General features: G+C 38.0%; 1 protein-coding gene and 2 long non-coding RNA genes across 3 annotated transcripts; 2 read left to right on the forward strand and 1 right to left on the reverse strand.

The window, feature by feature from the left end:
* Window positions 1-8,977: 8,977 nt before the first annotated feature.
* Window positions 8,978-10,078, forward strand: LOC131006052 (uncharacterized). The gene is made up of 2 exons (XR_009095406.1): window positions 8,978-9,152; window positions 9,783-10,078. It is a non-coding gene; the product is annotated as an uncharacterized LOC131006052 (long non-coding RNA).
* Window positions 10,079-15,386: 5,308 nt separating this feature from the next.
* LOC131006051 (uncharacterized) lies at window positions 15,387-16,487 on the forward strand. The gene is made up of 2 exons (XR_009095405.1): window positions 15,387-15,561; window positions 16,192-16,487. It is a non-coding gene; the product is annotated as an uncharacterized LOC131006051 (long non-coding RNA).
* An 84-nt stretch (window positions 16,488-16,571) lies between these two features.
* On the reverse strand, window positions 16,572-17,578 carry LOC131012922 (pollen-specific leucine-rich repeat extensin-like protein 3). The gene is made up of 2 exons (XM_057940894.1): window positions 16,727-17,578; window positions 16,572-16,613 (listed from the first exon to the last, which is right to left on the reverse strand). The coding sequence occupies exons 1-2, from the start codon at window positions 17,576-17,578 to the stop codon at window positions 16,572-16,574; spliced, it is 894 nt and encodes a 297-aa protein (XP_057796877.1).
* Window positions 17,579-18,205: the final 627 nt, after the last annotated feature.

An 18,205-nucleotide genomic window follows, 5' to 3' on the forward strand; every position in this document is an offset into this window, starting at 1 on the left:
TCTTTATCTCTATACTGAGAATTTAACTAGTTTGATGCCTTACTATTTCATTTCTATTGATAATCCAGAAATTGGTTGATAATGTCATTCGGTTTAAACGTAGATTTTGGGGTAAATGGCAAAGCTACGGCTCTTGCGTCTAATGATATTCTGCAGTTCCTCAGTAACATGATGTATATATAGCTAAGCAATTTATTTATTCTTTTTTCATTTTACTTTCAACTTTATTAATACTAATTCTTTATTCAGATGCTCAATCTAACAACAAAACCGGGCATACACCTAAATCTAGATTCGAAATATTATAGTCTCCAAATATAAAAAACTAGTGAGTATTTTGACGTGGAATTATTTTAAATTGTAATTTAAATTAAGTTATAGTATTATTTTTTGTAATGCTATTATCTAAGCTGATTTGTGAGATTATATCGTCTGGAGTTTGTAAAGTTTGGTCACAATACACTTAACAAAAACTTAACAAAATTATTAAAATTTGTGCCGAAGCTATTTAGGTATATTTTTTTTTTTTTTGCGTACGGAGGGTGTATTTTATACCATAATACTTTATCAGGCCGCCTACCAAAAGACATTTGCTCGCATAACAACCTTCAAAGACTCAAACTACTTAGCCTGTGGGGGAACAAATTGGAGGGAGATATACCATTGAGTTTGGGTCAATGTACACAACTTGAGAGTATTGACTTGTCATTCAACAACTTTGGTGGAAATGTCCCTCGAGAAATTGGGAACATCACACAGCTTAAGGAATTACGCCTTAGTTGGAACAATTTGAAAGGTATGCTCTTGTCTTTATACTAATAATTTAACTTAAATAGAAAAAATATTAATTTATTTAACTTATTTTTTAAAATAAAAATAAAATTTAGTTATTTTATTATATTCTCTACATTGTAGTTTTTTATAATTTTTTGTAACTTTTTTAGTTTTATTAAAAAATAAATTAAAAATAAAAGATGCAAAAAAAATAACTACAATATAGATAATACAATAAAACGACTAAATTCTATTAAATTAATTGAAATTTTTTCTATTCAACTAAATTGTGGGTGACCAAAATGTGGATACATAGATTTATTGAATCTAATAACCATTATATAGGTTCAACAAGTTTTGAAAGATCACGTTAAGTACTCAAAATATCACAAGAGATACATACATACATTCATTTAATTTCATATAGTTGGACAATGTTACTTTACATTTCATAATTGATAAGATGTATGGATATTTTTATTTTCATTATTTGAATTTTTTATATTAGTCCCACCCTTGTAATAGGATATTAGCTCACGTAATAGTATTTATGAAGGTCTTGAGATATCCTAAAATCTTGCTTATGTTATTTTTATTTATCTAAGATAATCGTAAACAATAATTATCAACACACCTTTTGTTTATATCCACAACTTCCCCCATTGACGTTCACATTTTATTTCTTTGAGTTTATTTCTTTTCGCCAACCGTCACCAAATTTTCTTTGGATTAAAATATTGGCCAACAATCACTTTAGTTCGTGTATCGCGATGCATGAGAAGGCGTACTAATTATATAATATTTATGATTTTGGAGTTCATACTATTTGTAACATATAATTATACCTGATTCAAATCGAGTTATCATGACTTAACACAATTTCACAGGTGGTATACCGAAAGAGATTGGTAATCTTAATAATCTAGAGAAATTAGCCATGAGTTCCAACAATCTTAGTGGACCATTTCCAAGACAAATTTTGAACATCACAAGTCTCCGTCAACTATACCTCGGCAACACCTCTTTAAATGGTATGTCTGCACTACTCTTTAAGCCAAAACTTTAGTGAAAGAGTTTGGTATATCGTAACTAGCCATGAGAATTGGAAATAATATGTGATACACATTTAGTCTTATGCTTAAGTCAAAGTCTATTGCCCGTCGTGTAAGAGATGATTATATTTCCCTCTCAATTGATTTTTGAAAATCATTGCATCCAAGAAAAATAATTGAAAGCAATTTTCCATATAGAAGATGCCATTAATTTTTTTATAGTTAAGAAATTTAATTATTCATTTGTCATTCCATGAGCCTTAGAGATCCGATTACTTATTGCAAGATATAGCACCGGAAATCGAACATACTTCAAAAGAGGTGAAATAGTAATAATTTTTTTGCAAGATATAGCACCGGAAATCGAACATACCAGCTTCAAAAGAGGTGAAATAGATCCGATTACTTATTGCAAGATATAGCACCGGAAATCGAACATACCAGCTTCAAAAGAGGTGAAATAGTAATAATTTTTTTGGGAATTTATACTGAGAGGTATATATGTTCTTATCTCTATACTGAGAATTTAACTACTTTGATACCTTACTATTTCATTTCTATTGATAATCCAGAAATTGGTTGATAATGTCATTCGGTTTAAACGTAGATTTTTGGGAAAATGGCAAAACTACGACTCTTGCCTCTAATGATATTTTTCGGTTCCTCGGTAACGTGATGTATATATAGCTAAGCAATTTAATTATTCTCTTCTCATTTTACTTTCAACTTTATTAATACTGATTATTTATTCAGATGTTCAATCTAACAATAAAACCGGGCATGCACCTAAATCTAGATTTGATGTATTGTAGTCTCCAAATATAAAAAGCTAGTGAGTATTTCGACGAGGAATTATTTTAAATTGTAATTTAAATTAAATTATAGTAGTATTATACACATAACAAAAACTTACCAAAATTCTTAAAATTCGTGCTGAAGCTATTAAGGCATATATATTTTGCGTACGGAAGATGTATTTTATCGGTAATACTTTATCAGGCTGCTTACCAAAAGACATTTGCTCGCATAACAACCTTCAAAGACTCAAACTACTAAGCCTGCGGTGGAACAAATTGGAGGGAGATATACCATTGAGTTTGGGTCAATGTACACAACTTGAGAGTATTGACTTGTCGAGGAACAACTTTGGTGGAAATGTCCCTCGAGAAATTGGGAACATCACACAGCTTAAGGAATTACACCTTCACCAGAACAATTTGAAAGGTATGGTTTTATCTTTATACTAATAATTTAACTAATTATCTCGAAATCAATTGATGATATATAACATCATTCAATTTCATGCTTTGTTTTCAAGCTTTGCATTGTTTTACAGCTCAATAAATCTATGCAACCACATTGTGGCCACCCACAATTTAGTTTAATAGGGAAAATTTCAATTTGTTTAATTTATTTTTTAAAATAAAAATAGAATTTAGTTATTTAATTTATTGTATTCTCTACATTATAGTTATTTTTTTGTAATTTTTTTGCAACTTTTATTTTTAATTTATTTTTTAATAAAAATAAAAAGTTACAAAAAAATTATAAAAAAATAACTACAATGTAGAGAATACAATAAAATAACTAATTTTTTTTTCTATTTAAGTGAATTGTGGGTGGCCACAATTTGGCTATTTAGCATTACTCTTTACATTATATCCATCATATGAAAAAAGATTATTGGAATTTACCATTTTGTCATAATTATTACTCATTTTTCTCGTTTTGGGGTTTGAGAAGAAACGGATTTTGATGTCAAATCTAATAACCATTAGAGTTAATTGCCTATAAATACACGAACTATACTCAAATTTTGGTTTTTGACCAAATCTATTTTTTTGGTCAAAAAATACCTAAACTTTTATATTTTTGGAATTTGACCGGAGCCGAAAGTTCGTCGGCTAATAAATTGATTATCTGAATTCTGATAGGCAATCCGAAGGTACCGTTGGAAAGCTCTTAATGTTATTTTTCTAATGATACTTATATTGTTCGGTTTTGATAATCGGAAGTAGTAAAAAAATGGCATGAAAGTCGAGGTCACGAAACTCTATATTTTTTCCTTTTTTCGACCACTTTCAGTTACCAAAACCCAACGATATAAGTATCATTAGAAAGACAACGTCAATAGCTTTCCAATTGTACCTTCAGTTTGGCCATCAGAATTCAGATAATCAAGTTATTGGCCAACGAACTTTTGGGGTCATGTCAAATTCCAAAAAATTAAAAGTTTATGTATTTTTTGACCAAAAAGATAGATTTGGTTAAAAACCAAAATTTGGGTATAGTTTGTGTATTTATAGGCAATTAACCCTAACCATTATAGGTTCAACAAGTTTTACAAGATCACGTTAAGTACTCAAAATATCACAAGAGATACTTATATTCAATTAATTTCATATAGTTGGACAACGTTAATTTACATTTCATAATTGATAAGATGTATGAATATTTTTATTTTCATTATTTGAATTTTTTCAGTCCCACCCTTGTAATGGGATATTAGCTCATATAATAGTATTTATCAAGGTCTTGAGATATCCTAAAATTTTACTTATATTCTTTTTCTTTTCGTATATCTATGTATGGAATTCGGATTATAGTCTCCTTTTTCTGCATTTGCAAGATAGGGGAGCAGTTTGAAGTGGTATACCACTAATATACTTTATAATCAAACATAATTTATTAACTTGACATTATTTCACAGGTGATATTCCGAAAGAGATTGGTTATCTTAATTATTTAGAGGTATTGAGCATGAGCAACAACAAATTCAGTGGACGATTACCAAGACAACTTTGGAATGTCACGACTCTTCGTGAATTACACATTGCCAACATCTCTTTAACTGGTATGTTGTTACTTTTTTGCTAAATTTTTTTATTGAGATATTTGGTCTGAGGCATTAACCACCTTTATTGTTATTTCTAATAAGCCAATTGTTAATCATATTTATCGTCACTTTTCTGTCCTATTTTCTGTTCTTTGAACATTGTATATTACTGCTTTGACTCGGTTTACAGTTGAACAAAGGATTAACCTTAGCAATAAATTAAATAAATGACTTTTTAATTTTATGTTAACAAATTATAACCAATTCGTAAATATCAGAGAGACCACTTAACTTAATTAATACTATTGATTACTTTAGTAGACTCTAAACCGAATTGTTTACAACTTAGCCCATATCACAAGATATATTGATCCGTATCAATGGTAGAGCAATTCGAGTAGCTCAAACTCCAGAATCAAGAGAGAAGAGAGAGGTTTGATAACTATCAACCAAAATATTCATTTCTTCTTGAGTGAACTAAGAGATTACAATATTTATATAATTGATAATGATAACCTAATGGGCTTTGGGCTGAGCATAAGTGGACTAAACTAGAGCTTGGGCTGAGTGTATCATTCCCCACTCCTTCACAATCACCTTGTCCTCAAGGTGAAGTTGTAAAGAAAGAAAAACAGCTATGGGAGATGATTTGGCCCGCTAATTGCAAAAACAAAACTAAATAGTGCCAAAATACAACTGCCCTACACATGCTCGATAAAAGCTACAACTGAAAATCAAATAAGAAGCTTGATAAAACTACGCCCACCATGTGCTCGACAAAAGTTTCAGCTAAAAACTGATGCGGACCAGCTAGGCATGCCCACGAGATCCGGCGGCGGTTCGCCACATAGCTGGACTTCTTGACCAAGTCCACGATCCTTCTCCTTGACGTCGACGGCGTGATGTGGCGCGGTTAATAGCAGAGACAAGCCTTGAGGCCGTGGAAGAACCCCAATTTTATAATCTCGGAGGAAGCGACAGAGACGATGTAGTAGCCCGCTATTTTAATTATGATTAAAACTAGTAAATGCAAATTTTTATAAATGAATCCAGTTTATGGTCCTGATTTTTTTTATCAGAGACGGAGTTATTATTTTAGCTTTATACTTTTATAATGTATGAGAAAAACGTGACAAGAATTATTGAGCCATTCAATAATTATTATTTCCAAGTTATAACTGACTTAGCAAAGTCATGTTATTTATTAATCGAGAAACAGAAGCAGTTATATTTTATTAGTGCTACTAGAAGTCGAGGAATTATTCCGACTGCAACATAGATTAAATCTACGGATTTAATTTAAGTCATATTATAGTTTTTCAATATTGGAAACAAGGAAGCAGATACTAAACGGATACAGAAATGCGATGATTGAAAATCGAAGTCAGTATTTATTTACAGTTCACAGATTACAGGCTAGTTCCCAGCTTGGGGAAAATCGTCTAGTATATTACAAAAGCAAAAGCTCTTCAATCAATTAAAGTTTAGATAAAGTTATTATTTCCATCTTTTGCTAACGATGTACACGTCTTTGCTCTCCACTCAATTATTCATTCAATAAGCACCAACGTTCCAAGAGAGAAAGTATTGCAAAGTTAGTGGAAAGAAAAGAAAAAGTGGCTCACTTAATGCCTTCACTCAAGTGTAGGCACATTAGTCAATAAGAGATAAAATTTAAAAGTAGAGAATGTAGAGGAAAGAGCCGACCATCAACTCCACTCCACGCCACCACCATTTGCTTTCTCCACCAACTACACTCCTTTTTCCCCACCACACTCAAGTGCACCACCAAGTGCACCACTACTCCTTCTTAGCCTACATCTTCAGCCCACGCGTACCATTTTCACTCCCAATCTTCACAAGGGAATCCACCAAATAATAGGAGAAATCTGCATTCATTGCCCTGCTGCCAAAAATTTCAGAGGTAAGCTTGGTTCAATTTCTTCACCTTTTTCCATATTCCACCTGCATTAATACAAGAACAGCAATCTTGAATTATTTCAGAGCTATTCCAGTTCATCTAGTACCTCAACAACAGCCAACCAAACATTAAGATTATTACACATTTCTTTCAACACCAACAGCAAGCAATCAGTTCAAACATATTCAAGGTAATCATGCTATCCTATTTTTCATACCAGTGAGCATTCATATCAAAGCATGAGCATGATCAGTTTTAAATATAGAAGACCTTATAGACATCTTGAACTTAGCAAATACACCAACTAGATCTCATGTGAATGACAATAGGTATGAGCACTCAATAGTGCTTAAAACAACTCTTATGCAAGGCAAGAACAGGCTGCACTTTTGCACCCTAAGAATATAAGATTGTAGAGGATGAATTCCTAGACTACCTCTATTTGAGTGACTAAGACAAATCAGTGAAATCCCAAACTTCAAAGCCACACGCCATTAATCCCTTGCATAATCGACAATATAGAAACTAAGAGAGTTGAGTTATGTACTGCCAGACTAGAATTTCCTATTCACAGTAGAGTATTACTAACTTAGCAATTAAGAAGAAGAGGAAGATAGAACAAAGACTTAGCTTATGGAAGAAAAGAGAGGCCGACTTCCTTGTTCAGTCCAGCTGCAACGACGGAGATAACGGCGACAAGCTCCTGCTACCTCGTCGTAAAACGGGAACAACAGCAACGGCGTGGCTCGAACTCGACAACTGCAACGGAGTATAAACGGCAACACTGACTCGCGGACTCGCCGGCCTCCACTGGTGGTGACGACGGGGCCTCTGTTGACGTCGCGGCGAGAAGGGAAGGCTGACTGCCTTGACCGGTACCGAGCCGAGCAGCGGCTGCTCTGCAGCGGCGACTCGCCAGAAATTCAGGGCGTTGGAGCTGGAGAATCACTGAGGCCGACTGGAACCATGAAGGAGAGGAGGCCGACGGGCTCCAGGCCGGAGCAACGCCGCTCCCAGACGGCGACCGGTTGCCCAATTTCGAAAGGGTAGCAGCAGCGATAATTTCTTGAGAATCAGGGCTCGATGTTGGGGAATCGATGAATTGAGATGACAGGATGAGAGAGCGCCAGCTGAATCGCCGGATTTCGGGCGAAGGAGTAGCAGCGACAGCGGCGAGGACTTCTTGAGTTAGGGCTCGACTGGTTTGAGGAGAAGGGGACGAGCGGCTCTTCCAGAGAGAGAAAGGCGAGATTGGATTTTGAGGAAGAAAGAAGACGACGCCGGTCGGAGCAGGCGGTGGCCGAACGGAATCTCGGTGAGAGGAGAAGAGGCCGATCGGCCGGCCTTGAGGAAGAGAGGGAGCGTCGGTTCTTGAGAGAGAGAAAAGAGAGAGAAAAACGTTTGAGAGTTGAGAGAGAAAGAGAGCCGAGAGCTTGAGAAGAGAGAGGGATTGGGCTATGTTGGGCTTACCCCTATTTTAATTAATTGGGCTAAATTGTGAGCTTGTTTATTTTAAATAAATTGGGCCAACTGATTTTTGGGCTTTATTATTTATTTAAATTGGGCCATCTGATTTTTGGGCTTTATTATTTATTTGAATTGGGCCAACTGATTTTTTTGGCTTTATTATTTATTGTAATTGTGCCTAATTTAATTAATTCATTGGGCTTTGTTATTTTATTCCGATTGGACCTCCTAGTTATTTTCTTTGGGCCTTTGTTATATTATTTTTATTGGGCTCGATTTAATTAAGGAGTTGGGCTGATGCATATTTTATGATGGGCTATTATTCTAGTCTTATTTATATTTCGTTGGGCCAGTTTAATTCATCATTTGGGCCGATTAAATTGCCTTTTTGGGCTAAGATTAATTCTTTTCAGTCCACATTAATTATTATTTGGACCCCTATTTTAATTGTTTTGGGTCGAAGACTTTTTAAGTTGGGCTTTAATTCTTTTAAAGCTTGAGCTGAAGTTACTCCTTTGAGCTAAGCCTAGCAGTATCAATTTTTGATGGAGCCCAATTATTTATCAGTAATGAGCCGCCCAGTTTATTAATTAATGTTTTTGGACTTCCGACTTTAAAGCAAGCCATTATTGTTTATTTCATTTAAGCCACTGGTTTATTTAATTAATTGGCTACTCTCTTTTGAGCCTATTAATTATTTGAGGTTACGCTAGTAATGATGTTTCTATCGAAAAGCCCGATAATTTCTACAAGGTCACACCTCGTTTAAAGCCGAGTTAGTCCTTTTTCAATCAAGTACAAATGCGAGGTTTATTTCACGACTAGAATATTCCGATGAGGAAGGAATAATCACAGTTTTATTCGACCGCGCTAGACGAGAATTAGCTAAATCTATTAACAAGGATTAATAGTAGAATTCCCGATTATCGCTCAGAAGATTAGTTCATGCATACCAGATTCATGCATAGTTAATTACGATTTCTCATTAATTAAGAATTTTCCTCGAGGTAATGTCTTATTTTATATTCTCGTGATTAAGGTCAAGCGCGAGAGTAAGAACTACACAAGGAGTTAGAGTACCTTAGCAAAACTTTGCTATCAGGTGGGCAATTTCTTACGCGTAAATAAAATGCTATGTATGTGTTATGCTTTAAAATGCAAATTGGATCTTCAAGTGTGGTATGCTTTATTATGCTTTACGTTAAATGATTTACGCTTGATTACGCTTATTTACGCTTGAATGCTTTACGCTGATAAGTTTATGCCTGTGATTGATGCTTGCGTCTGTTGGGGGAGGCCTCCCTCAACAGTACGATGCCGTGTCCGCTGAGGAGGGCCTTCCTCACGGCGCGATGCCCGTGTCCGCTGAGAGAGGCCTCTCTCGCGGCGCGATGCCAGTATGCCAATATGCCAGTGTTACAGCGTCTATTGGGGGAGGCCTCCCTCAATAGTACGATGCCGTGACCGCTGAGGGAGGCTCCCCCTCACGGCGCGATGCCCGTGTTCGTTTGGGAAGGCCTTCTCCACGACACGATGCTTGTTATGATTGTTGATGATGAAGAATGCGCTCATGCTGTTTATGAATATGGAAATGTTTAATGAGCAAAGGATTTGAAAGAAACTTATGCCTCTTATGCGAAGTTGTGTTTTGTTGTTGATATTATGTTATATGCTTGGCACTGCCCACTGAGTACTCTTGTACTCAGCCCTTCGTATGTTTATGTTTGTGCAGGTTGAGCTGTGATGGGCGATGAAGTGTTGTTGCTGAGTGGAGTTTTTGTCGAACTTAAAGTAGGCTCAGAAAGGATACATGTCTTCATACATGTATCTTAGTTATGCATTCCGCTGTAAACACTGATTATTTCAGTTACGCCTTCCGTTGCAAACTCTGATAATGTTTTAGCGAAGCCCCTAACGATGCCTTTTTCCTTTTAAGGAATATAACGCGTATACAAGTTCTTTGAGTACCCTTTTTTTGCGAACTATGCCTTTTTCCTTTTAAGGAATATTTCACGCGTATTCAAGCTCTTTGAGTATTCTTTTATGCGCCCCTTTCTAAACCCGCTTCGTAATTTCCCTTCCCCAGTCATGGTTTTCCCGGATTAATTATCCTTAATTAAGGCCGGTCGTGACAGAGTGGTATCAGAGCAGTTCGTTTGCTCTGAGCCTAAGAGTTTATTTAAGCCAAACTTTGAATGGATCACTAAAGTGTCTAGAGTTCAATCGACAAAGCTCAGCACTTCATCGCATCACACTCAACGAAGCAGAATGATATTCCAAGTTTTGAGTTAATGTTTACAAAAAGTGAGAATTATCGTAATAGCAAAGTGAGTAACTGTTAATAGCTATGTTATGTTGTTATTGAATGAAATGATTTACGCAAGCACGATTAAGTATGCCTATGGAATGAATCCCTATGAACGTAGAGCTATTAAGATATGAGATCACCACTACGACAGAACATAGAAGCAAACATAGAAGAAATTAGATTGTATCTTTTGGTGGCTATAGTGAAGGCAGCAAGATAAGTGATGCGTATAGAATAATTTTTAAGCTTATGATTTTATAGCCGCTATGAATCTCCATGACTTATGCCTAAGTATCCAATTTAGATGATGTGATATTATATACTTAAGAAATTTTTATGACTCATGGATTTGAGATGCTAAGGACCCTTAGAGCTTACTACATCAATGTTGTCATTGGAGTTATGACTTGTTTACAAGTTAGAATAAGTTAACCTGTACAAGAATTCTTTTGAGGCTTGTATTAGATTATGCTAGAGTGTACTAATTGGCACATCTTTGCTACTAGAATGCCGCCTAAGAGAGGACGCCCTGCGAGAAACAATAACAATCGCAGAAACCGTAACGCTGTACCAGAAGAACCACAAGATGCTCGAGGACATAACCCATTCCCTCCGCCCCCAACTAGGAGAGTCGAAGAACTCTTTTTAAGGCAAAATCCACCTACGTTTGACGGAACGAGTGAACCAGCTGAAGCTGAGATTTGGGTGTGTACAATGGAACGCATTTTCAACTTTCTACGTTGTACTGATGAGGAGCGCCTATCTTGCGTCTCATTCCAGCTAACAGGATCGGCTGACTTCTGGTGGGAAGCACGTCGAAAAATTCTGACACCAGAACAATGGGCAATTTACATTTGGGAAGATTTTAAGACAGGATTATATGATAAATATATTCCGAAAAGCTATAGGAAGAAGAAAGAAGCTGAGTTCTACGAGTTGAAACAAGGAAAGAAATATGTGGTTGAATACGACAAGGAATTCTGCAACCTGTCTAGGTTTGCTCCGCAACAAGTGGACACAGATGAGAAGATGGCAGAGAAATTTTGTGCCGGTCTGCGGTACGAAATTAAGATGGCTCTAGCAAGCCACGGAGGACTTTCATACACGGAGTCTCTGAACAGGGCACTTGACGTTGAAGCTGCAATGCCGTCGGACAAGTCAACCCCACCATTGATCTCAACGCCAAACGATCCACCAGCAGCCTCGCATACTCTCAAAGGGAAGCGCAAGTGGGACAACAATGAAGACAATATCAATTCGATTAATAAGCAAGTATGGCAAGAATATGAACGGGCCGAACAGTTTATTCAACCAAGGCACGAGGCACAGACTAACCTCGAGTCAACTGGAGGTAGCCAAAGTCAGAGAGGAATTTCACCTTGCCCAAATTGCGGTAAGATGCATAGGGGTATCTGTCGAGCTGGAACTAACGGTTGTTACAATTGTGGCCAAAAGGGTCACTACTCCACGCAATGCCCCAACAGACAACAAGGTTCAGCAATTGGGAACACCCACACCCCCTTGCCAGCAATATGTGGACACTTGCGAAATCAGTCACATCAGAGAAAATCTTATATAGACATCACGGTCAAGAAGAAGCCACGTGGGAACTAGAAGATAAGATGAAGGAAAAATACCCCGAACTGTTTTAGCAGAGACATGCAAATTTCGGGACGAAATTTTTGTTAAGAGGGGTAGTATGTAGTAGCCCGCTATTTTAATTATGATTAAAACTAGTAAATGCAAATTTTTATAAATGAATCCAGTTTATGGTCCTGATTTTTTTTATCAGAGACGGAGTTATTATTTTAGCTTTATACTTTTATAATGTATGAGAAAAACGTGACAAGAATTATTGAGCCATTCAATAATTATTATTTCCAAGTTATAACTGACTTAGCAAAGTCATGTTATTTATTAATCGAGAAACAGAAGCAGTTATATTTTATTAGTGCTACTAGAAGTCGAGGAATTATTCCGACTGCAACATAGATTAAATCTACGGATTTAATTTAAGTCATATTATAGTTTTTCAATATTGGAAACAAGGAAGCAGATACTAAACGGATACAGAAATGCGATGATTGAAAATCGAAGTCAGTATTTATTTACAGTTCACAGATTACAGGCTAGTTCCCAGCTTGGGGAAAATCGTCTAGTATATTACAAAAGCAAAAGCTCTTCAATCAATTAAAGTTTAGATAAAGTTATTATTTCCATCTTTTGCTAACGATGTACACGTCTTTGCTCTCCACTCAATTATTCATTCAATAAGCACCAACGTTCCAAGAGAGAAAGTATTGCAAAGTTAGTGGAAAGAAAAGAAAAAGTGGCTCACTTAATGCCTTCACTCAAGTGTAGGCACATTAGTCAATAAGAGATAAAATTTAAAAGTAGAGAATGTAGAGGAAAGAGCCGACCATCAACTCCACTCCACGCCACCACCATTTGCTTTCTCCACCAACTACACTCCTTTTTCCCCACCACACTCAAGTGCACCACCAAGTGCACCACTACTCCTTCTTAGCCTACATCTTCAGCCCACGCGTACCATTTTCACTCCCAATCTTCACAAGGGAATCCACCAAATAATAGGAGAAATCTGCATTCATTGCCCTGCTGCCAAAAATTTCAGAGGTAAGCTTGGTTCAATTTCTTCACCTTTTTCCATATTCCACCTGCATTAATACAAGAACAGCAATCTTGAATTATTTCAGAGCTATTCCAGTTCATCTAGTACCTCAACAACAGCCAACCAAACATTAAGATTATTACACATTTCTTTCAACACCAACAGCAAGCAATCAGTTCAAACATATTCAAGGTAATCATGCTATCCTATTTTTCATACCAGTGAGCATTCATATCAAAGCATGAGCATGATCAGTTTTAAATATAGAAGACCTTATAGACATCTTGAACTTAGCAAATACACCAACTAGATCTCATGTGAATGACAATAGGTATGAGCACTCAATAGTGCTTAAAACAACTCTTATGCAAGGCAAGAACAGGCTGCACTTTTGCACCCTAAGAATATAAGATTGTAGAGGATGAATTCCTAGACTACCTCTATTTGAGTGACTAAGACAAATCAGTGAAATCCCAAACTTCAAAGCCACACGCCATTAATCCCTTGCATAATCGACAATATAGAAACTAAGAGAGTTGAGTTATGTACTGCCAGACTAGAATTTCCTATTCACAGTAGAGTATTACTAACTTAGCAATTAAGAAGAAGAGGAAGATAGAACAAAGACTTAGCTTATGGAAGAAAAGAGAGGCCGACTTCCTTGTTCAGTCCAGCTGCAACGACGGAGATAACGGCGACAAGCTCCTGCTACCTCGTCGTAAAACGGGAACAACAGCAACGGCGTGGCTCGAACTCGACAACTGCAACGGAGTATAAACGGCAACACTGACTCGCGGACTCGCCGGCCTCCACTGGTGGTGACGACGGGGCCTCTGTTGACGTCGCGGCGAGAAGGGAAGGCTGACTGCCTTGACCGGTACCGAGCCGAGCAGCGGCTGCTCTGCAGCGGCGACTCGCCAGAAATTCAGGGCGTTGGAGCTGGAGAATCACTGAGGCCGACTGGAACCATGAAGGAGAGGAGGCCGACGGGCTCCAGGCCGGAGCAACGCCGCTCCCAGACGGCGACCGGTTGCCCAATTTCGAAAGGGTAGCAGCAGCGATAATTTCTTGAGAATCAGGGCTCGATGTTGGGGAATCGATGAATTGAGATGACAGGATGAGAGAGCGCCAGCTGAATCGCCGGATTTCGGGCGAAGGAGTAGCAGCGACAGCGGCGAGGACTTCTTGAGTTAGGGCTCGACTGGTTTGAGGAGAAGGGGACGAGCGGCTCTTCCAGAGAGAGAAAGGCGAGATTGGATTTTGAGGAAGAAAGAAGACGACGCCGGTCGGAGCAGGCGGTGGCCGAACGGAATCTCGGTGAGAGGAGAAGAGGCCGATCGGCCGGCCTTGAGGAAGAGAGGGAGCGTCGGTTCTTGAGAGAGAGAAAAGAGAGAGAAAAACGTTTGAGAGTTGAGAGAGAAAGAGAGCCGAGAGCTTGAGAAGAGAGAGGGATTGGGCTATGTTGGGCTTACCCCTATTTTAATTAATTGGGCTAAATTGTGAGCTTGTTTATTTTAAATAAATTGGGCCAACTGATTTTTGGGCTTTATTATTTATTTAAATTGGGCCATCTGATTTTTGGGCTTTATTATTTATTTGAATTGGGCCAACTGATTTTTTTGGCTTTATTATTTATTGTAATTGTGCCTAATTTAATTAATTCATTGGGCTTTGTTATTTTATTCCGATTGGACCTCCTAGTTATTTTCTTTGGGCCTTTGTTATATTATTTTTATTGGGCTCGATTTAATTAAGGAGTTGGGCTGATGCATATTTTATGATGGGCTATTATTCTAGTCTTATTTATATTTCGTTGGGCCAGTTTAATTCATCATTTGGGCCGATTAAATTGCCTTTTTGGGCTAAGATTAATTCTTTTCAGTCCACATTAATTATTATTTGGACCCCTATTTTAATTGTTTTGGGTCGAAGACTTTTTAAGTTGGGCTTTAATTCTTTTAAAGCTTGAGCTGAAGTTACTCCTTTGAGCTAAGCCTAGCAGTATCAATTTTTGATGGAGCCCAATTATTTATCAGTAATGAGCCGCCCAGTTTATTAATTAATGTTTTTGGACTTCCGACTTTAAAGCAAGCCATTATTGTTTATTTCATTTAAGCCACTGGTTTATTTAATTAATTGGCTACTCTCTTTTGAGCCTATTAATTATTTGAGGTTACGCTAGTAATGATGTTTCTATCGAAAAGCCCGATAATTTCTACAAGGTCACACCTCGTTTAAAGCCGAGTTAGTCCTTTTTCAATCAAGTACAAATGCGAGGTTTATTTCACGACTAGAATATTCCGATGAGGAAGGAATAATCACAGTTTTATTCGACCGCGCTAGACGAGAATTAGCTAAATCTATTAACAAGGATTAATAGTAGAATTCCCGATTATCGCTCAGAAGATTAGTTCATGCATACCAGATTCATGCATAGTTAATTACGATTTCTCATTAATTAAGAATTTTCCTCGAGGTAATGTCTTATTTTATATTCTCGTGATTAAGGTCAAGCGCGAGAGTAAGAACTACACAAGGAGTTAGAGTACCTTAGCAAAACTTTGCTATCAGGTGGGCAATTTCTTACGCGTAAATAAAATGCTATGTATGTGTTATGCTTTAAAATGCAAATTGGATCTTCAAGTGTGGTATGCTTTATTATGCTTTACGTTAAATGATTTACGCTTGATTACGCTTATTTACGCTTGAATGCTTTACGCTGATAAGTTTATGCCTGTGATTGATGCTTGCGTCTGTTGGGGGAGGCCTCCCTCAACAGTACGATGCCGTGTCCGCTGAGGAGGGCCTTCCTCACGGCGCGATGCCCGTGTCCGCTGAGAGAGGCCTCTCTCGCGGCGCGATGCCAGTATGCCAATATGCCAGTGTTACAGCGTCTATTGGGGGAGGCCTCCCTCAATAGTACGATGCCGTGACCGCTGAGGGAGGCTCCCCCTCACGGCGCGATGCCCGTGTTCGTTTGGGAAGGCCTTCTCCACGACACGATGCTTGTTATGATTGTTGATGATGAAGAATGCGCTCATGCTGTTTATGAATATGGAAATGTTTAATGAGCAAAGGATTTGAAAGAAACTTATGCCTCTTATGCGAAGTTGTGTTTTGTTGTTGATATTATGTTATATGCTTGGCACTGCCCACTGAGTACTCTTGTACTCAGCCCTTCGTATGTTTATGTTTGTGCAGGTTGAGCTGTGATGGGCGATGAAGTGTTGTTGCTGAGTGGAGTTTTTGTCGAACTTAAAGTAGGCTCAGAAAGGATACATGTCTTCATACATGTATCTTAGTTATGCATTCCGCTGTAAACACTGATTATTTCAGTTACGCCTTCCGTTGCAAACTCTGATAATGTTTTAGCGAAGCCCCTAACGATGCCTTTTTCCTTTTAAGGAATATAACGCGTATACAAGTTCTTTGAGTACCCTTTTTTTGCGAACTATGCCTTTTTCCTTTTAAGGAATATTTCACGCGTATTCAAGCTCTTTGAGTATTCTTTTATGCGCCCCTTTCTAAACCCGCTTCGTAATTTCCCTTCCCCAGTCATGGTTTTCCCGGATTAATTATCCTTAATTAAGGCCGGTCGTGACAGACGAGCCTGGGCACTTGGGCTGTGGGCAGCCACAATCAATGCTTTAGGGCCACTCATATTGGGCCCAAATATATTGATTGGGTTGGGCTCTTCATTCTTAGACTTGGGCCCAATAGGAATCTCATTGTCGACTGCTGGAGTAGGGTTGCCCGGTGAATCAAGGTCTTCGTCTCCATAACCCAGAAGGAGTAACTTTTTGTTGTGGCAAGGAAGAGTCGGAGATGGTGGTGACTGACTGAGTGGGGAGGGGGTTGGCTGATGACTCACTGGAGGAATTATTGGTGGTGGTGGTGGTATTACAGGTGAAGGCAGAAAGTCTGCTGGGGGTGGCTCGGTGGGTGGAGGTGGTATTGGCGGTGGAGGTGTTGGCGGCGGCGGCGGCGGCGGCGGTTGGAGAACTATCGATGGTAGCGGAGTGGGCGAATGCAGAACAGAGTGAGGTGGGATAGCTTTGGACGGCAAATGGGGTGGAGCATCAATAAAGGGCAGATCTGCTGGAGTAACGGTGGTGGTGGAGGGTGCCGACGGCGAGAAAATCGGAGAGGGGCTGTGAGTGGTTGGGAATGGTGAAGGACTTGAGACATCCTTCGCTTTAACTTCAACTCCACCCATGGAATAAGGAGACTTGGGATCTCCAAAGTCATCCTCATCATCGGTGCCGAAAAGAATCAAATATTTGCTGCGGCATCGGTGGGTATCGGACCAAGTTTGGTCACAATTGTAACACAGCCCGAGGTCGTTTTTAGCTTCGATTTCAGATCGGCTTAGACGGCGAATGGGAAGATGTGATGTGGAGTGAGTTGTATGTAAGATTGGGGGAAACGATCGTGGTGGATAGGGAGCTGGAGTAATGGGTGGTGGGGAAGAAGATGAAAACAGGGAGGAATCTGGAGCTGCCTGAAAATAGGCGTCGAAGGAGGTTGGCCAGCTGTAGATGGCGGTCTGAAATTCTTCAATGGCAGCGAGTATATCGGATTTTGACATTTTTTTTTTTTGGATAATCAAAGAGAGATGAACTCTCAATGAAAGCACCAATTGATACGATCCGTATCAATGGTAGAGCAATTCGAGTAGCTCAAACTCCAGAATCAAGAGAGAAGAGAGAGGTTTGATAACTATCAACCAAAATATTCATTTCTTCTTGAGTGAACTAAGAGATTACAATATTTATATAATTGATAATGATAACCTAATGGGCTTTGGGCTGAGCATAAGTGGACTAAACTAGAGCTTGGGCTGAGTGTATCATATATTGCTCATGCATTACTGTTGGTGGGCTCAATTTCACAGGTGGACTTTATTATTATTATTATTATTATTATTATTATTATTATTATTATTATTATTATTATTATTATTATTATTTCTCTCTCTCTATTCTTGACACAGTTTGCACTTTGCATCGATCTAAATGGAATTGTTTACAATTTATCCCATATGATATATTCACTTTCATATAATTAGGAAAAACACATCACTAACTATTTTTCTAATACTTATGATTTAATTTGTAGTTCATACTATTTGTAACATATTATTACTACACCCGATTCAAAAATAGTTATCATGATTTGACACAATTTCACAGGTGGTATTCCGAAAGAGATTGGT

The sequence above is a fragment of the Salvia miltiorrhiza genome, chromosome 1, assembly GCF_028751815.1.
Source record: "Salvia miltiorrhiza cultivar Shanhuang (shh) chromosome 1, IMPLAD_Smil_shh, whole genome shotgun sequence".
Taxonomy (NCBI): Eukaryota; Viridiplantae; Streptophyta; class Magnoliopsida; order Lamiales; family Lamiaceae; genus Salvia; species Salvia miltiorrhiza.